The sequence below is a fragment of the Oryza sativa genome, chromosome 3 (assembly GCF_034140825.1).
Source record: "Oryza sativa Japonica Group chromosome 3, ASM3414082v1".
NCBI lineage: Eukaryota > Viridiplantae > Streptophyta > Magnoliopsida > Poales > Poaceae > Oryza > Oryza sativa.
In genome coordinates this window covers 32,457,630-32,478,611 of record NC_089037.1, presented here as the reverse complement: position 1 = coordinate 32,478,611, position 20,982 = coordinate 32,457,630, and the positions used below count along the sequence as shown (strand labels likewise).

At 44.7% G+C, this 20,982-nt stretch overlaps 3 protein-coding genes across 3 annotated transcripts; 1 reads left to right on the top strand and 2 right to left on the bottom strand.

Moving 5' to 3' along the window:
* Window positions 1-127: 127 nt before the first annotated feature.
* On the bottom strand, window positions 128-4,370 carry LOC4334196 (probable prolyl 4-hydroxylase 9). Its single transcript, XM_015773557.3, has 9 exons — window positions 4,085-4,370; window positions 3,846-3,968; window positions 2,760-2,917; window positions 2,191-2,293; window positions 1,516-1,611; window positions 1,256-1,321; window positions 1,069-1,188; window positions 711-783; window positions 128-485 (listed from the first exon to the last, which is right to left on the bottom strand). The coding sequence occupies exons 1-9, from the start codon at window positions 4,262-4,264 to the stop codon at window positions 454-456; spliced, it is 951 nt and encodes a 316-aa protein (XP_015629043.1). The 5' UTR covers window positions 4,265-4,370; the 3' UTR covers window positions 128-453.
* A 3,098-nt stretch (window positions 4,371-7,468) lies between these two features.
* On the bottom strand, window positions 7,469-12,173 carry LOC4334195 (uncharacterized). Its single transcript, XM_066309019.1, has 7 exons — window positions 11,854-12,173; window positions 10,792-11,643; window positions 10,501-10,586; window positions 10,017-10,151; window positions 9,154-9,608; window positions 8,330-8,527; window positions 7,469-8,191 (listed from the first exon to the last, which is right to left on the bottom strand). Exons 1-5 carry the CDS (start codon window positions 12,130-12,132, stop codon window positions 9,443-9,445), a joined length of 1,518 nt encoding a protein of 505 aa, XP_066165116.1. The 5' UTR covers window positions 12,133-12,173; the 3' UTR covers window positions 7,469-8,191; window positions 8,330-8,527; window positions 9,154-9,442.
* A 5,279-nt stretch (window positions 12,174-17,452) lies between these two features.
* On the top strand, window positions 17,453-20,073 carry LOC4334194 (subtilisin-like protease SBT1.7). Its single transcript, XM_015777201.2, has one exon. The coding sequence runs from the start codon at window positions 17,502-17,504 to the stop codon at window positions 19,794-19,796; it is 2,295 nt and encodes a 764-aa protein (XP_015632687.1). The 5' UTR covers window positions 17,453-17,501; the 3' UTR covers window positions 19,797-20,073.
* Window positions 20,074-20,982: the final 909 nt, after the last annotated feature.

The following is a 20,982-nucleotide window of genomic DNA, read 5'->3' as shown; positions in this document are numbered from 1 at the left end:
TAATGTTTTTCTTAAAGCTTATTGCTCACAGGTTTTGGTAGAAGGTTATAACTTATAAATTATAGCCTTACGGTAAAAAACACAAAATGTCAGAAAAAAAATGATGCGTTTTTTAAAGGTTCACGGATTTTGATCGAAGGTCCTCTTAATATTTTACTTATTGTGATGCATTGTACCATAGTCCATAGATCTCAGAATGCATTTACTACATGAAATCCTTTCTTCTCCATTTATTTTCTTCCAGAGAGGACAAAAATTGGACCACTAGAAAGCCATCTCATAGTGATTAGTGAGACGAAAAAACATTAGAGCGATGGAGATGCTGGACGATAGTACCATATACATCTTGCGAATATGCACCTGCCCCTGGCCCAGAGGAAGCTATTCAGACTAATCGACGTGCCGTACAAGTTGAGAAAGTACAAGCCAGCTCCTCCAAAGACTTGCAGAAGATCAGGTCACCCATAGCAGCAAATTTTCTTGCCCTACAAGTGTGGAAAAATTAACACCCAGACCTACAAGTGCAAATACTTCTCTTCGAAGACTCAAAAGGAGAAAGTGACATCATTTCTCACTAGTTCATTCATGCTGATGAAAATTGAATAAATGTAATGTTCGTACAGAAACGTGTACAAAGATTGTTTAGTATATATATGCCTATGATCTACATGGGGCGTGGAGACTCCTATACCACATTTACACTGCCTTACTCTTGTCTCTAATCCATTTTGTGGCGACCCATTTTTCTCCTTTGATCACTGGGCAGCTACCATGAAGAGATGTCTGCAAACAGTACGCCCACAATATAAAGTTAAAATCCCAAACGATGCCTGGCGTGCAAAGCCATCTAGAATCAGTATTTTTTTTTTCCCGAACACATCTAGAATCAGTATTATAATTGAACTAGTGTTACTCTAGATATGTCTTGCACAGAAATTAGCATCCAGTACAGATAGAATATGAGTCTCGATTTACTAAAATCTTTGATTTTGCAACGACATATGTAGCTAACTTAGAATCTTTTCACAAAATGGGAAGTCACGAACAACTTGAGTGGCAAGAACATACCGGATCAATGGTGCCATTTACCATAAGGGAGTAAAACAAGAGACCATCACCCTTCCTTGGTTTAACCTTTAAGCCAATGCACTTTTCATAGTCATACCCTATATCCATGTTTTCCCCGTTCTGCAAACCAATAAAGAACAAATTAGAATCTGTTGATGGAATACATGGTAAAATCCTCAATGCTCACCTCATATGGGAACATGGTTTCTCCGCCTTCTTCAACATCCGTGAGATAAAGCAAGAAAGACGCGACCTGAAAATTTGCATTTCAATAGTTCCTTAGCTATATTCTTGTCAAATCATTCAACCTAAATTATTCTATCTAGTGGTCCATTAAGCAGACTTAGCACCTCTGTTCACATAAATAACAAAAAGAGCCCAATCTTCAAGACATCTAGAACCGAGAAATATAGGTTAGGCAAAATGCAAGCAAATGTAGGAGCATACCCTTTGACTTTTTTGTGGACCATACTGAGCTGGGTCGAATGCGTCATAATGCGAAGCATACCTCTGTCCAATCTCATAGCGCAGGATATTAAAGGGCTGTAACATAACAAATGAATATGGTAAAATAAAATTTCTTTTCATAATCTGAATGATCCGAAAACTATATTTCATATGGGTAGCAATAGAAATGTTTAATACTTTAATGAGGACAAAAAATTAACAATTACACAGAAGAACACCACAAGGTTTGCATTCTTATATCACTGTCAACATTTCTTTTCAAGAAAGGGTAAAAACGAATTAAAATGTGCATAAATTATGGTACTGCAAGGACCAATACAAAATCACAGAAACATGTTGCTTCTAGTTCATTAATGCAAACAGTTAGTAATTTATTTCTAAAGTTAGGTTGCATATCTACACAAAAATGATTTTGTTATTTATAGATACTCTTCGTATGCAAATATCATGTGAAAAAGAGCAATTTAAGCTCCAAGGGTCTTCTTTGATACAAGATGCCACTGCCAGCATCAGTGCACTTAGCAGAAAGAATGAATCAACTAAGTAATGAACATGTGAATGGAATCCTAGAAAGAATATTTTCCTTTGGTTCTTCTAATTGGAAAGAGGAGTGCTATAATTTTGTGCGTGATCACAAAATTCATAAAAGAGTACCTCCCCATGATGTCTAGGGATCATGGTGGCCTTTGCAATCTTCTTTTCAACTTCAGCAAGGGTTCCGGTTGGATCTTCATCAGAACTTAGAAATGTGCCTGAGCTGTTTGGCAATAGCAATTTACCATTAGTGCAATGCAAGATTAGATAAGACCATAATGACTAGTCATTTCTGAAAGGGTTCCAGTTGGATCATGGCAAAGTATAAATCTGAAGCTGCAACTACAAGAAGCATATATTACAATTGGATCAGCATGCCAAAATGAAATATATGACCAAGCACTCTGAGATGTCAAATCTTTTCAATAAGAAATACATGAAATAGAATAAATTACTAATTCCCATTTGGAACCAAAGAAATTTATTTAGAGGTTATAATTTGAAGACAAGTATCGTGTTCCCACTAGAGGAAGCAAATAAACAAAACAAAAGATGATTGCTTAGAATTTCCATGATACTACCACAATAGAAGTATCATAAATCCACCATAACTACCTAATGATCACTAGCCTGGTTATCTTCACTTTTTTATTTATTGCAAGCACTTTGTGGCTTTAATTAATCAGTACCTTGTCCTTATTCCTTTGGTGCTCTCCTCAGTTTCTCCTTTCCTTAAAGCCAATGTCGATGGCATAAGCCTTTGTTTAGCAGTTTTTACAATATTTTCGCACTGTTGCGATGTTGCAAATTGTGGAAAATATAGTGCACGAGGTTGCCAACTCAAAATCTGCAGAAGAGTCAACTTTACATTACTAAAGCACCACCAACCAGATTACAATAGAAAATTAGAAGGTGATAAGCAGCATTAATTAATGCAACTGAGATTGTGGTTTAACATAAGTAAGCTCATACCACAGACACAAAAGAAGTTCACCGCATACTTAGTAAAAGGACTAGTGGGCTGTTCTTCAGGGCTAGGACACATCAAATAAAGTATATTAATTAACCCAAGGACCTACTTAGAGCAATAAATAAGCAGGTTGCAGCCATACAGGGCATGAAATCTAGCAGCTCCATCAATTATTGCTAATAACTTTCCTTACATAGGCAACAGCCTGTGCACATTGTCCAATACGGAGTATAGGTGAAGTAGAAGTACTACAAACCTCAAATTAACAGACTAGTTCAACTGGTAGAAAAACAAACTGATTTTGGTCATGCACATTACGTGATTCTCACAAAAAAAAACTTGTTTCACTCGTAAGTTATGTAATGTCACTAACACAGGTGCGCGGCGGTCACACATTCCACACGCATACGAGTATACCATCAAGCCATCACATTCAAGCACACGACATCTGCATGCTCACAACAACCTGAATTCGGAATTCCCCACTAGCAAATATACCGTGGCACCATCACATCAAAATCTCTTTTATACATACAGAGAGTAAGTTCGGATTTGGCAGGCACTTTACACCAAACAAATTACTTCCCCTGCAAGTGTCCATCACAACAAACCAACTATCGAAACAAAACAAATAATGGGAACAGAGGATTCTCATCGTGACGTAAAATTCACGAAGAACACTACCGCCCCAATGCTAGTCACCTCAACCCAAAACTATTATTCTAAGAAAACGTCAATATCCGTCAGAAATAAACAACATCAATGCAACATTGCAACCAATCGAGAAATCGAAGCGAGGCGTGACCTGGTAAGGGATCAAGGACGGCTCCGGCTCGCCGGACTCGCCATACGCCATTCCGGGCCACGCCGCCTCCATCAGCCGCTCCCTCCTCATCGGCGTGTCGAGCTCCTCCTCCCCCTGCGGATCCTGCCTCGGGAACAACACAGCCGCGCGCCAAAAAACCACCACCCAGATCAGAACCCGACAAACGAAACGAGGGTGGCGGTGGGGTGGGGGTCTCGCCGTCGCTACGCCTCGCTTACCTGGGTGAAGAGGATGGAGCCGAAGAAGCCGGCGAGGAAGAAGAGGGAGCAGGAGAGGAGCACGACGGGGAGGCGCAGCCGCGTGCGCATCAGCCCCCCGCCGGCTCCCCCGCCTCCGCCGCCGCCGCCGACGCCGATGCCGCCGACGCCGCCGCCGCTCCTGATGACCCCGCCCTTCATCGCCTTCCCGGGTTGGGTTGGGTCTCGTCGGAGTTGTGACTTGTGAGTGAGTGGTGACGCGTGTGCTTTGCTTTGCGGGGTAGCGGGTGGCGAGGAGGAAGAAGACGAGAGAGAGAGAGAGAGAGAGAGGTCGTCCCGTGTGGAGGTGGAAGTGGAAGGAGAGGGAAGCGTGCGTGGCGCGTGCGGCGAATCTCCGACGGGTGGGGGCCTTGGCTTTGCGTGCGTGGAACGGGATAACGTCGGCAGGTGCCATTTTGTACCTGGCTAGTGACTACGGAACCAGTCTCGTCGGCAATATAGTACGTACAACTTTTTCTAATGGTGATGATAGAAAAGCTTTTGTTGTTTTAACCTTTAGATTGGCAGTAAAAGTATTACTCCATATTGCTTCAAAGTAAGTTACTGGGAGATTAATAAAAGACAGTTAAATGTGTAACTAATGAGTACTAACTAGAGGATTGCCCTGTGTAATTAATATACAACTCTGAAATTTTGTGTTTAAAGGTACCATTATATTTAGATGTCTATTTGGGTTCCATATACGGCTCGTGGTTTTTATTTCTATGAGTATCTGGATTTCATATACTACTCTTAGATTCTATTTTATAATACCTGGATTTCATAACAATTCTTAACTTTTATTTATATGATTCTTTGGATTTCATATATACAACTCTTAGCTTTTATTTCTATAATATCTTACTTTCGTATACAACTCTTAGCTTCTATTTTTACAATCCTTAAATTTCATATACAAGAATCAGATTCTAATTCTATAATCTCTGGATTTCATATCTTAGCCTCTATTTTTACAATCCTTAAATTTCATATACAACTCTTAGATTCTATTTCTATAATATCTGGATTTCATATATAACTCTTAGAATCTATTTCTATAATCTCTGGATTTATATAAGGTCTAGATTTTTTTTATACAACTCTTAGATTCTATTTCTATATATTTAGACTTCTGGATATTATTGTATTTTGTACAACTCTTAGATCAATTTATACCGTTATAATCCGGAATCACTGTGATCTATTAACGGCTAAGATGTATTCTTTTTCTCCAACTAATGTGAAAATTTATAGTCTCCATAGCGAATGTGATACCTTTTTTCAATGTTGTTAATGCTACATACCGGAATCCCGTCCAGACAGGATCCCTTTTGTCCCCTTGCTTATTTAAAGAGGAGCAATACTTGACCATGCACGTCCCGAGCAGCAACAGCAGCCTCTGCAGGACACGATGCCTCTCCAGCACGCGCGCATGGCCGACATGAGTGGTGACGCTACGGCACCCACGGCTAGATCGTCGACGCACAGCCCCGCGACCGCGAGCTCCTCGCCGGTGGTGCCGGCACTGACGCAGGGGAGGAGGCCAGCGCGAACGCGACAGTAGATGAGGAAGTAGAGCGCGAAGGTGCTGCCCTCGCTACCGTCGTCGGCGCAGAGCACGACGAGCACGTACTTGGCTAGCGGGACAAGGGTGAACATCCAGAAATACGAGCGAGAGGACGCCGTAGATCTCCTCGTTCCCCACCGAGTGCTCGATGTCGCCGCCAGCAAACACGCTCCTGTACACGTACAACGGCGCCATTGCCACCTTGCCGTACACCACCCCGAGGCTCTGGTACCCAATTGAAATTACTTGATATCCAGTGGGTATCACCTGATACTTCGCAAGTATCATCTTCTACATGGTAAGAATCACATGATATCTCGCAAGTATCACCTTTTATGTAAGTAAGAATCGCATGATACCTGATAGATATCACATGATACCTCACAAGTATCACCTAATACGTGGTAGAATCGCATGATACCTGATAGGTATCACGACCTGATACCGCGGTATCATCCCGTCCGAACGGGATTCCGTTGTATAACAGCCCAAATGCTATAATAGATAGATAAATATGAGTACTACTACATGACACAATCACCGATTATCTCTTGTTTTCACACGGTAGATCACAACCGTCCAAATGGTTGAAAGAGTATTCTTCAGATACACCGGATCTTCGTGAACACCTTCAGCCCCATCGTTTTGGGGGACAACTAATGCGCGATAGCCGCGCGTCCCCGCGCATGCACGATCATTGTGTCGTTCCTTGTGTCTTTTCACGTATGCACTTAGGGGTTGTTTGATTCACTATCACAATTTACCTCACCATGCCACAACTCAAGGTAGGCACCTTTGACCAAGTTTGGCGTCTATTTGGTTGTCACACTTATGGCAAGATTTCTTCATCATGACATGGGTCCCACATGCCATTGGCACATAAAAAGTATTGTAAACTGTTTTTGTATGGCTGAAGTATGGCTTTAATTTTATTGGCCACATGTTCGACATGTTAGCTAATAGAAATATGGTGAACTTAGGTAAATTTTAGAAATAATAGACCAACCAAACACGCCCTTAATCTGGGTGGGTTTTAAAAAAACGAGTTTAAAAATAAGTTTGAAAATAAATAATAAAAGGAAAAAAATATTTGAAAATACTCATGTGTATAGATTTTATACATTATCTGAAGAAACATTTATACTCGTGTTTATAATTTTGACATAGTAACATTCCGTATACAACATTTGAATCGAATCCAAATTCAAATTCAAATAAGGCACATACATTTTTAATTTATAAACTTCAGATGTAGAAAATTTGGGTATACAGACTTTAGGCGTCCAAAGTTTAGGTGTGTAAACTTTAAAAAAAAAAAAAAGCCGCATAGTGCCAAAAAAGGAATGGACCTCGTAGCGTGCGTTAATCACTAATTAGGATTTTCGTATCGTTTCGCTTATCCTTATTCGTACGGCTCATTGGCAACCAAAAAATAATTTGTGAGTAAAACTACTATATAGATGTCCTTAACGATTCAAAAGCAAATACAATTAAATAAATTACGATGAAAAAAAACACAATCAATTCCAAAATTAGATTTTAAAATTTAAAATTTGGTTTATAAGTATAAACATAAGCCATTGCCAACATTGGGGCCCCACTTGTTTGTCTTGCTTCGCTATTCCATGTTCCTCCTTGACAGATATGCGGCAGGTTTGTACTCCGTTTCACAATGTAAGTCATTTTAGCATTTTCCACATTCATATTAATGCTAATGAATCTAGATAGATATATATGTCTAGATTCATTAGCATCAATATAAATGTGAGAAATGCTAAAATGACTTACATTGTGAAACGGAGGGAGTAACTTCGTATTGCACTATTGCTGGTCATCTCAATTTCAAAGAACGGGCCTGAAACCACAGCTTACAACGATTATTGTGGCAAAAAGAAAAGGCATATGTACATGATTGCATCCATATGGTGAAAAGCAACTCCTGGGGTCCTGAACACAACAAACCTGTACTACTCGAAACCAACCCGTGAACATGAGACACTTTGGCACTTTCTTCACCAGTGATGTATAAACATCAGGATGCAATCACGAAGCATCAAACTAGACCAAGTACTTTGAACTTGAATTAACTTAGTGTACCACAGCATCAGCATGTGTTCTCCAGAAAATGTTTAGGTCTCTTGGTCAGTGAATTCAGAAAATTCCAAGCATATGAAGTATTTGACTAGATTGGTTCCTGGGGAATAATGGCCTAGTTGGTACCTCCCAGACAATGATTAAACCAGACACTAACAGATCTATTATCTTCTTGAACTAAGTTTTACCGAAGAGCCAAAGTTTCCGTATGAAGGTCAACTGCAGAGAGTTAGTGTGCCGAGATCAAAGTGTAGTCTTCCATCAGGTGGAACTATAGAAGCAAAATTCATTGTCTCAAACATAAACAACTTGCCCACAATAGCATGCGCAACTCAGTCGACACCTAAGAGGCTAAGAAAATACAATATCCCTCTCCATGCAGAGCTGTTGCTGCTTGCTGGTGCTTTTTCATAGTGCTTTCCCCTTTTCTAAAAAAATAAAAATAAATCAGAGCTTTCCCCTAATTTGAAGAACAATCAAACATAATCCTAGGAATTTCCTGTAATTTGCTAACAATACTCAAAAAAGTATATGAGAATATGCGTATTATCTGAATAACATACTACCTTAGAATGTTCACGCTAAGCTCGGTGGCTGCTTCATCTCTCACCTTCACCAAATTTAGAGGGTGCTCGCCTAATATAAAATCAATATGCCAAGTAGATTAAACTCCAGTCGAGAAGCCAAGTAATTATTAACTTTCTCCCATATTCCCACCCGTTGGTCATAAGACAGACTTCAAGTTAACTGGCCATGGCTGAAGCCTGTAGAACAATTCAACGTAATTTTGGATTAAAATTCTTGCAAACTGCAAATGTACACATGTGTACCATTACATACATGCATAATGTTGGATAACAATAACCATGGAGAAGGTGCATGCCACTGCAAATGTGCAACTGTAGGACTCGGGTAAAATTTCTGCTACTTAATAACAGGCAAGCATGTCTTCAAGTTTTCTATCGGCGCGACAGTTAGTTCATGTTCTGGTGTAAAACATTTATAAAAAAAAAATGCATACATCTGCAGTAACATAAAGTTACTCTTATCGAACCATTCTTGTGGATTAAGACAAAAGAGCATGATGACAGATGACCAGATGGTGTTGCCAATGTTTAAGGTAGCATCCCTTCTCCAAAAGAGTTCAAACCAGCCATTCCTTTTTCCCAGAAAGAAATGGCAGACAGACGAGTTTACAAAACTTTAGGTGCTTTCTTTCAGCTATGAACCATATCGTTGTAATGTGCACGGTTCCTTAGTTGTATGTAGTGTTGAATGCTCATCCAAACAGTACGTGGTTACAAGGTGCAAGTATAATCAATGAAGGGCACAGACTTAGAATTGCGAAGATTATAAATAGTAGAGAAATGCAACAGTTTAGCTTATTTACCATAATGTCTGTCCTTTCATAGCAAATGGTGTGGAAATTCTGACATCAGCACAGCAAAAAAGCTATTGACCAGGGGTGCCACATCCAACAATCAGCACAATGAACAGCCTCAGATAATTTTGCTTATTCTAGAGGTGCACTATATATCTTCCAGTGCAGTGCCATGATGCTACATAGCCACACCAAAATCTCAAGGATATGATCAACGGGTGAACAAGGCATGGCATCATAGTATCAGAGTTGTCAAAGATCAAATTCTTGAAACTGCTGTGCATTTCTCATGGTGTTCTCATGAACTTTCCTTTCCCCCATTGAAGATTTTTTTGCACAATTGACAGATATGAGATGACTGCAGTTCCAGGAAGGTCGTAATGCTCCATTTCTTTCGTTGAGCATCCTCAATATCCAAAGATCTGTAAGCTAGAGCTGCCAGATACATTGCTGGATGCAACCTCCTGAAATTTTGGTTTGAAAAGAATCTTACGTGCAAAAATCAAAACAAGTGCACATGCAATTGTGCAATTGTCAACCAATTAAGGAAAGCTTACCCCCACCCAACCTTATGTAAAAAGTAATAGTTTTAAAAAACTCCAATGCATTCAGCATCAACGAGGATTTGTTAGATAAAAAGGTAGACTGCTGAATTGCAACGACAACAACATATTACATAAACAAATAGTGAAAGGCAGTATTTTAACTTTAAAACTAGACAGATGGCAAACTTTAGGAAATTAGCTTTCTCAGCCACTAAATGCAGCAAGGCTGAAGCAATATAATATCCAGAAAGATGTGCATTTTCAAGGAAAGTTACCAAATCCTTTCCACTTGATAGTAACACAACATTATAAACAATCTGAGCGCACCTTTCAGAGTGTTCATTGGAACCATCCCATTGTCTTGGTGATAGAATTTTCCTCCCTTTCTTGTCCCTTCCAAAGGTCTCAATGTACCAGCCACCAGTGTCATGCATATAACAACGAGGCTCAAAAAGCCAATATCTGAAAAGAGGAGTGTTACAGCTAAAAGTGGTTTGTTATTACCAAACCGTATACAGATAGATTTCCACAGTATCACAAAACCTATCCGAAGCTAGCCCTCTCCGGTCCTTGAAGGGAGAAGTATAGGATTGTATCATTCATTTGATATAAGAACAGATGCAGTGAAGTTATATTTTTTACAACAGTGACTTTATAAAGCATGCTAAAATTAGTGTCAATATGCATTATGATTTCTAAACCAGTTAGCCCAAAACGACCATGACATTTAAGGCTTGAGTTCATCAATGCTATTTGTAAGATCATGCAGCGTGAGTGCAGCCAAGACAAGAAGATAGAAAGGAAAGCATACCTACTAGGTGGCAACCGAGCCCTACTGCATCGACACTCACATGGAGAAATTTCATCTCCAACTTGATACCAGTGCATGTGTTTGACCTGTAAAGGAAGTACAGTCAACATTTAACACGGTATGTGTCTGAAGATTAATGTTGCACTGCATACAGTTATACAGCAATAGATAGTGCATGCTAAAGATGGGGGTGCTTGAATTCCATCGGCAGATCATATGTATTACACAATGTACCAAAGAAACTTTGAATGTGTATAGAAAAATGTGATAAATGTGGACAGCTGTGCATACCATTAATGTTCTGTGCTTGACAATTAGATGTGTCTTTATCCCACGGCTATCATAGACACAGCAAGATCCTTCCTCCCCAGTGGTGGCCAAGCCAGTAATAGTTCCCAGGATAGGAAGCTCTTGTGTAAAATCAGATGAAGCCACTTCATTTGGGACAAGAAATACATGTATGTGATCTTCCACATCTGATTTATCAATACAATTGCACTTAGGGCTCCTCGTTGCAGTAGCTACTAATTTCCCACAGATCCACAATTCAATATCCTTGTAGGCATCTGAATGAGGACCATCATTCTTGTCAATCTCTCTCTTGTGAATATATACAGGACTGGCGTGTACTGTGCCTTTCTCCAAGTTTGTTGAAACATGCTGACTAATCCCGTAAGTTTTAAAACCAGGTAGCGTCTGCTTCTCCTGAAAAGCATCTGGCAGCTGTTGAACTCTATCAGCTAGACTAACAATACCAAACAGATCACGACCCGATACAAGGTGCAATAGCTCAGGGGTCTCATATACAGACCTCTCCTCAGCTTCAAAGCAATCAGGAAGGAGATCCACAGACCGAACATCCGGACCATAGTATGCAGCATGGATTGCTGTGTACAGTTCACTTTCAAGCTTATCAAAGTAACCTGACCCTGTCGCAACCCTCTTCTTTGTAACTATGTCATCAATAGTGAGCCTATACCATTTTAGCCACTCAACAACATTACTTTCTCTTGTTACTACAATGCCTGAACCACTTGGATTTGGATATACATGATGAGATGGCCTAGGATGCTTCTGCAAAACTCGCTTCTGCGATCGCAGGTAGATATCATAGTGAGCCCTTCTCTGTGAATCCGATAGGATCTGCAACATAACAATATTGTTAACCATTAAATTTCTCCATGTTTTGATTCCTTCATAGTACAAAGTCTTGCCCCCTCAATTTATCAATACTACAATCATAACAATTATAATCATATGGTAGGGTTTGAAAGTTTGCACTCATGATACCCCCAATTACCCATTAGTAGCCCCATTCCCTTATCTAAGTAGCCAAGTGAATCGAATGAACACCTCGTAGGCAGCGAGGATCTGAAGGAAGCGGCTGGACCCGGCGGCGGCGGCGACGTCGGGGTGGGTCTCCTTGGCGAGGCGGTGGAAGGAGGCCTTGATCTCGGCGGAGGAGCTGGTCTCCCCGACCCCGAGCACCTCATAGGCGCTCTTCCCGGCGAGCTCGTCGTCGCGAGCGGCGGTGCTCACCGGCCGGCCGCGCCACGCGAGGGGGAGCGGAAGGGCCGCCTCGCCGCGGAGGAGGACGACGAGTCGCCGGAGCTCCGCCGCCCGAAGCGCCATCACTTCGCTCCCGCCGTTGCTCTGTCGCGTGGGGCCGGAGTGACGTAGACAGTCACCGGTCCGGGAGTACCTATACATCTTTCGAAAGATTTTTACGATCGTATCACACAGATTTTTAATCTTTGGATTAAAATCTGATAGATATAATAAAAAGCAAAAAGCAATTAAGAAACACCATAATGGACACTAAATTACCATATCCTCAAGAAAAAGACCAAATCCAATACAAAATTTAAAATTTACATGCGAAGATTCAAAAATTACAGTGCAACTTACAAAAGTTACAGTGTAAGTTTTATAAATTACACTGTAACTTATAAGAAAATGCACTGTAAATTTGAGTCAGAAAATCGAGTGAGAGATAAGAAAAAATCTTTCGAGTGAGATATAGCAAAATCGAAAAACTATTGCCCGGCCCAAGTTTGCTTTTGGGCCGTCAGTTGGAAACATGGAAATCGATTAGTAGATCAGCCCGGTTCAGATGCAATTTTGCTTTTTTAAAAAAATTTGATAAAGAGAGCCCATTTTTTTCGGAATCGCTATTAATATGGCGCCATATTTCTTTCCAGTTTGCAGTCGATTCTTTCACTGTGCAATTAGTTCAGAGATTCGTGCATGTCCGAGACTCTAATGCCATCGTAACTACTATTGCTGATACTAATCTCAGATCTCTAATCATTACGGAGTAAAAACCAAGATTCCATGCACAGATGGCAGGCAAAAGGATAAGAAAAGTAGAAGCAGGGAAGATAGGAAGCTCATCGTCAATGTCTGTTTTTAATTACACTCCAGTTACATATATAATTACAGTGTAATTATACTATAGTTACATTTGTAATTTCTATATAACTATAGTAATTACACCTCACTTATATACCACTTACATATGTAATTAGTATGTAATTTTAGGATTTACATATGTAATTTTAGAACTTACATATGTAATTTTGGAACTTACATTATAAGTACACTAAAATTACATGTGTAATTTAGAAACTTACAATGTAAATACATGTCGACTATTTTTTGGTGAAAAATATGGCGCCATAAATATAGCTACTCCCATTTTTTTTGAAACACGGCATGCGCATACTCACCCCTATCAACACACATATGTGTCCAGGATCTTCGAAGACACACACTCTACTCCTATAAGCATATCCGAAGATTAAGCCAACGTATCTTGAGAATAACAAAGTCACCACAAACGTCTCACTATCAATAGGTATATCGCTTATCACTAAAAAAATAATTAGCCATAAATACGAACATCCGTGTCAAGTTTAGAACTTGAACCCGGATGAGCAGACTCTACCACAAGTAATCTACCCAATTAAGGTATGCTTGTGGAAAAATCTAATATGTTGTATTCTGATGTTTTCTAATATATTACATCGACCCTCTTATGGGGTATATATAGGAGTACATACGGGATAGAGACTTGGAGTACAATACAAATAAAAGTAGATTTATCTCTAGGATTCTATCTCTAAGATATATCTTTATCTCTATATTTGTATCTCTTATCTCTAACTAACATATTATACTTCTAACAATGCTCACTTCAGAGAGTCTGATTTTTTAATCGGTGATCATTGTCATTTGTAAGAGAGTGCCATTGTTTCTGTAAAAAAAAAAAGAGAGAGAGAGAGTGCCATTGTAAACGACCTTTTTTAGAAGTTTTTTTAAATCTCTCCGACCTTGCTCTGACGAGGCGCGATGCGGCACGTTTGTCTTGTCCTGCCACCTTCACCGTCGTCCTACGTAAACTAAGGGCTTTCACGGTGCTCCAGCCTCGAGCGTTGCTTCATGCGTCCACATAAGCTGCCTGATGGCGTGGAGGAAAAAAAGTGTGGGCCCTCATCCCTTAACAAAGGTCTTCGTTTCTCAGCAAGGATGCGAGGAACTCACTTCAAAAAGCTAAAACAAATCCATGCAGGTGCAGAGCAATTCATAAAAAAGGAAGCAACAACAAAGGTCCTGGTGAAAGTAATGTTAGGTTGGGGTTTCTGTCAAAGCATTTTGCACTATGAGAGAAATGTATTCGATGTGCATTTGTCCTATGTGGCATATGAGGTAACTCAAATGAGGTGCTTGCACTGCTACAGCCCTAACACATGCGTCGCTTCGGGAACTGCGGGCTCATGGAGTAGTAGAGTAGTGTACATTTGTGTTGGGTATGTGTGAAAACATCAGCTAGCTCAGTTGTGTAATTCTTGATTCAACTCCCATCCACTTCACAGCAACGGCAGACGCAACGCACAGCTTGGGCAACACCAACACACACTGCTCTAGGTTGGTGGAACTGTGAAAGCACGCGCGCGTGTGCCCGAAAAGAGCCGCATCAAAAGGTGAAGAAATCGAGCAAAAATGCAGTCACCATGCGTCCATGCCCCATCAAAAGGTAAAAAAAATCGAGCAAAAATGCAGTCACCATGCCCATGCCCATGCCCCGCTCTGATAACTGACCCGCTTTGCCTGCTCTTCCACGCCCCAAAGCTGGCCGCGTGCGTGCTCACAAAGTCACAGCCGGTCGGTCACGAGGTTCACAGACAATGGCCGGGCAAGGCAAAGCACGGAGCCGACTCGCCGTGTGGCCCCCCACCCGCCGTACGTCCCGTGCCGTTCACATCACACGGGAGGGATGGTCAGAGATCGTCCGTGCCGAGACATTACTGCGGCCGACGCACATCGCGGCACATGCATGCATAACCGTATGGACGTGTGGTGTACCTAGCAGAGACGAATGAAGGGAACGGGCTGTGAGCTGGTGTGATCGAGGCGGTGATGCAATCCAGAAACGGTTCATAGAGTGGGATGGAAGCTGGAAAGGTACACGCAGAGATTGCTTATTCATCACCATGAATGCTTGCAAAACGGTCTACACTCATAAGTTGTTCCTCCTACCATTCTCTTTGACGAAAATGCTGTGTTATCTGTGTTCTTTAGAGTAGGTACAATAAGAGACTATAAACTAGCTATAAATATATTTTAAAGAGATAAAAGAAAAGAGAAAAAAACAGCGGGCTACAGATATATAACCAGCTACAGCACGGACTTCAAGACGTAATATGTGTATAACAAGTGTGATCGTGTATTAATAGTATAGTAAGCAACTATTGTATGAATTGGCTATAGATGATTTAGAGCTAGTAGTTGGCTATACTATTAAACTTGCTCTTAGCCCGAGTTCCAACTCATTTTCATAGTTTTCGGTGCGTATGTTTCCTAAACTAGTAAACATTATATTTTTTGTAAAAAAAACTAAGAGAAGTTGTTTTAAGAAAATATATTAATTCATTTTTTGTTTTTATAATTAATACTTAATTAATTATGTGTTAATTTTATTTATCTCTTGTACGTGTGAAGAGAAGAGATTCCTAACCCTAAAAAAACACAAGAAGTTTGTTGTGGATAAATTTGTACCGGAACGCCTCGTCCAGTCTGCCACTACAACGATCCGCACCCTGCAGTGCAGACTCGATGGATTCAGCGGGTGGTCAGAGCTCTCACCCAAACGAGAAAATGGCCATTATACCATCATCAAAATGAGGCTTCACTCAAATGCCAGTCTACAATTTGGATTCGTCTAAATACCACTCTCAACTGGGAGTAGCTTACTAAAATGTCATTTTCTTCCTTACTAGTAAATCAAAAGCATTTTATCCCTTTTCTCCTAATTTTAATGACCAAACTGCCCCTGGTTGTCCTAGATGTTTTATCCAAATACTTGTTTGCCGCGAGAGGACTGCCGCGGCGGGGTCACGTGAGGGGAAGGCGGTGGCTAGGTCTGCGGCGCCAGAGGAGGGCCGCCGCGCGAGGGGAGGGCGGCGAGCCAGTGACCTGGTCGCCGCCAGGGGAGGGACGTGACGTGGCTCGGTGGCGCGAGGGGAGGCCCGCAACACGGCGCGACGGCGCGAGGGGAGGGCAGGACGACGCAGCGGCGCGAGGGGAGGGCTACGCGATGGGGCGAGGGGATGGCGGCGGCTGCGGCTGCGCCCAGATACGATCTGTTCCCCTCGTTAATTTCGATGAGGCGTAATTTCATCAACTAATGTAAAAAAGAGGACTAAATTCTTTTAATTTTGGTGAAAATGATTTGGGATGGTATTAGAGTGGGTTGGTTCCAGTTGAAAATGGTATTAGGACGAATCTCGGCATTTCAGCGAAGCCTTGTTTTAACGATGGTATAATCGCCATTTTCTCCACCAAACACCCCCTCACACTGAACAGTGCCCCACATTGGGCCGAGCCGCACTTTCAGGCTGACGGCCTTCAACCCGGCCACGCTAGAGGGGAGTGAGAGGTCCCGACTCCCGAGCCAACATGCCGTCGCCGTCTCCAACTGTTCTCTGTTTTTCTCCATTCCACACTGCAATTCCCAGTTCACACAACGAGACACGGCGCACCGCACCGCACACGTAAAAACCGAAGATATTGTTTTGCCATTTTCTCTGCTGACGATGACGATGCTCACGAGTTGATCTGTTTTGCGGTCGATACGGCCAAGCAGTTTTGTGACAGTCGCGTGACCTCGTAGGCTACTACTTGGCAACAAGAAGCTAACCATGCTTTTAACAAAAGCAAGCGTTGTATTCTAGCTCTCGCATCGAGACACCGTCCGTTTGCCATCATCCACCAACCTGCCCATGCACGCACGGGCACGGCGCACAGCGAAGCGGACACATCTACACAGCCAGTCCACCACGGCACCCAGCACTCCAGCAGCCAGCCACTGACGTTAGCCAAAGGAAGCACACAATCCTGCAGCACATAAGCACATGCACCCGTGATTAGGCGAAGAGCTAACTGTATTACTATAACATTTCCGAACGCTGTCAGCGGGTATAATATTCACAGGCCTTTCTTAATTAAAACGGTAGATGGAGCAATGGGAGGAGTTCATTATCTCCATATCTAATGGAGATAATAGTCACAGGCACTGAGGCACAGCACAAATTGGCTGGACCCATGGGATTAGCATGCAGCGTCGCGGTTAAACAATTCACAAGGTGGTAACTGTTGTTGACCACCACCACTACCAGTAGGGGCTTGTTGGCCGGTTACCACCTTTTCACAGTCACTGCACTGCAAAGTGAGCATCTTTTTTGGTCCTGAAAACGGTCATGTGGTGGTGGAGAGGCTAAAAAACCAGAGATAAAATGAGAGCAACGCCATGTGCTTCACCCTCTTCCTTCTTCTATCTCGCTCGCCTTCCCTTCGCTGAAGCATCCGTCCATCTGTTCGCTTTGTCCTCTTGCAATCATTCACTCTCCTTGCTCGATTCTATAAACACGCAGTGAGGCTCCGATCCGCCATCGGCTCACCGCCATTGCTGAGGAACACAGCTTTCTCTTTTTTTTCCCACGATGTGGCGCCATGGCGAGAGATGTGTGATCCTTGCTGTCGCCGCCGTGGCTCTTGTCGCGGCGGCGACGGCAACGGCGGCGGCGGCCGTTGGGGGTGAGAGGAGGACGTACATCGTGCACATGTCGCGGTCGGCGAAGCCGAACGATTTCGTGGAGCACGGCGAGTGGTACGCGGCGTCGCTGCAGTCGGTGTCCGACGCGGCCACCGTGCTGTACACCTACGACACCATCGTCCATGGCTACTCGGCGCGGCTGACGCGCGCGGAGGCCGAGGCGCTGGAGTCGCAGCCCGGGGTGCTCCTCGTCAACCCGGAGGTGCGGTACGAGCTGCACACGACGCGGACGCCGGAGTTCCTGGGGCTGGACCGCACGGACGCGCTGTTCCCGCAGTCGAACACCGGCAGCGACGTCATCGTCGGGGTGCTCGATACCGGCGTGTGGCCGGAGAGGCCGAGCTACGACGACGCCGGGCTCGGCCCCGTGCCGGCGGGATGGAAGGGGAAGTGCGAGGAAGGCAACGACTTCAACGCCTCCGCCTGCAACAAGAAGCTCATCGGCGCGAGGTTCTTCTTGACCGGGTACGAGGCGGCGAAGGGCCCCGTCGACACGTCCAAGGAGTCGCGGTCGCCGAGGGACAACGACGGGCACGGCACGCACACCTCCAGCACGGCGGCGGGATCCGCCGTGCGCGGCGCCGACCTGCTCGGGTACGCCGCCGGGACGGCCAAGGGCATGGCGCCGCACGCGCGCGTCGCGACGTACAAGGTTTGCTGGGTCGGCGGGTGCTTCAGCTCCGACATCCTCAAGGCCATGGAGGTGGCGGTGAACGACGGCGTGGACGTGCTCTCGCTCTCGCTCGGCGGCGGCACCGCGGACTACTACCGCGACAGCATCGCTGTGGGCGCTTACAGCGCCATGGAAAGGGGGATCTTCGTGTCCTGCTCGGCGGGGAACGCCGGGCCAGGCTCGGCCACGCTGTCGAACGGCGCGCCATGGATCACCACCGTCGGGGCCGGGACACTCGACCGCGACTTCCCCGCCCACGTCGTCCTCGGCAACGGCAAGAACTACTCCGGCGTCTCCCTTTACAGCGGCAAACAGCTGCCCACCACGCCGGTCCCATTCATCTATGCCGGGAACGCGTCGAACAGCAGCATGGGCGCGCTCTGCATGTCCGGCAGCCTAATCCCGGAGAAGGTCGCCGGCAAGATCGTCCTCTGCGACCGTGGCACCAATGCCAGGGTCCAGAAGGGCTTCGTCGTCAAGGACGCCGGTGGCGCCGGCATGGTGCTCGCGAACACCGCCGCGAACGGCGAGGAGCTCGTCGCTGACGCGCACGTCCTCCCGGGCGCCGGTGTCGGGCAGAAGGCCGGCGACACCATGAGAGCGTACGCATTGTCCGATCCGAACCCGACGGCCTCCATAGTGTTCGCCGGAACACAGGTTGGCATCCAGCCATCTCCCGTCGTGGCCGCGTTCTCGTCCAGGGGGCCGAACACCGTGACGCCCGGCATCCTCAAGCCGGACCTGATCGCGCCCGGCGTCAACATCCTCGCGGCGTGGTCCGGATCCGTCGGCCCCTCGGGGCTCGCCGGCGACAGCCGCCGCGTCGGATTCAACATCATCTCCGGGACGTCCATGTCGTGCCCGCACGTGAGCGGGCTGGCGGCGTTGCTCCGCGCGGCGCACCAGGACTGGAGCCCGGCGGCGATCCGCTCGGCGCTGATGACCACGTCGTACAACGGCTACCCCAACGGCAACGGCATCCTCGACGTGGCCACCGGCCTCCCGGCGACGCCGCTCGACGTCGGCGCCGGCCACGTCGACCCCAGCAAGGCGGTGGATCCGGGCCTCGTCTACGACATCGCCGCCGCCGACTACGTCGACTTCCTCTGCGCCATCAGCTACGGGCCGATGCAGATCGCCGCGCTCACCAAGCACACGACGGACGCCTGCAGCGGCAACCGCACGTACGCGGTGACCGCGCTCAACTACCCGTCGTTCTCGGTCACGTTCCCGGCGACCGGCGGCACGGAGAAGCACACCCGCACGGTGACCAACGTCGGCCAGCCCGGAACATACAAGGTGACAGCCAGCGCCGCCGCAGGCAGCACGCCGGTCACGGTGTCCGTCGAGCCGTCGACGCTGACGTTCACCAAGTCCGGCGAGAAGCAGAGCTACACGGTGAGCTTCGCGGCGGCCGCGATGCCGTCCGGCACGAACGGGTTCGGCCGCCTCGTCTGGTCCAGCGACCACCACGTCGTCTCCAGCCCGATCGCCGTGACATGGACCTGACCGTCGTCGCGCTCATAGCTAGATCTTCTGGATGATCCATCAATGGCGGGCGCAAGAGATTATCCGGGATAATTAGCGTGTAATCTGCCGATTAGTGTGGCGAAGTATCGTTTCAATTTCTTAGCTCCAGCCTTGTTTAGTTGTTCGAACTGTGGCATAGCGAGGAAGTGAGTGAGTGAGTGAGAGTGATCCGAGTTAGCTCCACTCCTAACAGGAGTCCAAAAAAATTAAAGGATAATGAATGGACCAGCAAAGCAAGTGGTTGCTCGTAGTAGTACAGATCAATCTCAGGTGATTTATATCTGCATTTCGTACACCATTAACGACTGCCAACAAATTGTCCGTTCCGTTCCCGTTCATCATCTGCGCCTCGAAACCGCGGAGAATCAAAGTTGTATACTCCATTTTAGCTGACAGTGGTCAGTCTTAGGTTGGACACGAAAGCATTGGATACTGTAATTAGGCACGAACTCCATACAGCATTCAGCGGCACTTTTGTCGGTCTTTGCAGGATGTTTAACTGACCAAAGCCTGAACCATGAACAAAATACGAATACTAGTACGGAGTAGTACAAAACCAAACTTGACCCCAGACAGTATCATCGTCGCATGCATGCGGCCATGAGTGAGTGAGAGCGACCTATCACTATCATCATCATCAACAACAAAAGGGAAAGGGAAACAAAAAAGGAGAAAATCTCCTCCCAACTCGCCTACAAATCTCACATTAAAACCTGCTAGAAACGCGGCAATTGATTGATGAGACGAAATCCCTACACCTTTTCTTCGCTGGATCATGGGCGAGTGTACCTTGTCCTTGCGATTACAGCATGTACAAAAGTAGACTATTAGTCAGTTATAAATATATTTTAATGAGATAAAAGATAAAAAAAAAGAGCAGCAGCTACTCGTAAAGGAATTCGTAAAGGAAGTCGTTCGTAAAGGAAATCGTTTAGGACAATGTTTAAGTCAAACCTTGGAAATATAATCATAAATAACTCTCAAGCTATTGAGTTTGAAAATATAAAAATTATATGAATAGATTGGTCTTGAAAAATACTTTCATAAAAGTATACATATATCACTTTAAAATAAATATTTTTATAGAAATAAAAAGTTAAAGTTGTGTTTTGGGCACCGTGTCGCTGTCCTAAACGATTTCCTTTCCGTAGCCAGTTGCAGCGCG

Excerpts from the sequence above, each read along its gene's own strand:
- LOC4334196 (XM_015773557.3), bottom strand. The coding sequence starts at position 4,264 with ATGAAGGGCGGGGTCATCAGGAGCGGCGGCGGCGTCGGCGGCATCGGC. Across the intron at positions 1,612-2,190 it reads TCCCTAGACATCATGGGGAG|CCCTTTAATATCCTGCGCTA; the intron begins GTACTCTTTTAT and ends GTTATGTTACAG. Across the intron at positions 486-710 it reads AAAATGGATTAGAGACAAGA|GGCAAGAAAATTTGCTGCTA; the intron begins GTAAGGCAGTGT and ends CCACACTTGTAG.
- LOC4334195 (XM_066309019.1), bottom strand. The coding sequence starts at position 12,132 with ATGGCGCTTCGGGCGGCGGAGCTCCGGCGACTCGTCGTCCTCCTCCGC. Across the intron at positions 11,644-11,853 it reads AGATCCTCGCTGCCTACGAG|ATCCTATCGGATTCACAGAG; the intron begins GTGTTCATTCGA and ends GTTATGTTGCAG. Across the intron at positions 9,609-10,016 it reads TCCAATGAACACTCTGAAAG|GAGGTTGCATCCAGCAATGT; the intron begins GTGCGCTCAGAT and ends CCAAAATTTCAG.
- LOC4334194 (XM_015777201.2), top strand. The coding sequence starts at position 17,502 with ATGTGGCGCCATGGCGAGAGATGTGTGATCCTTGCTGTCGCCGCCGTG.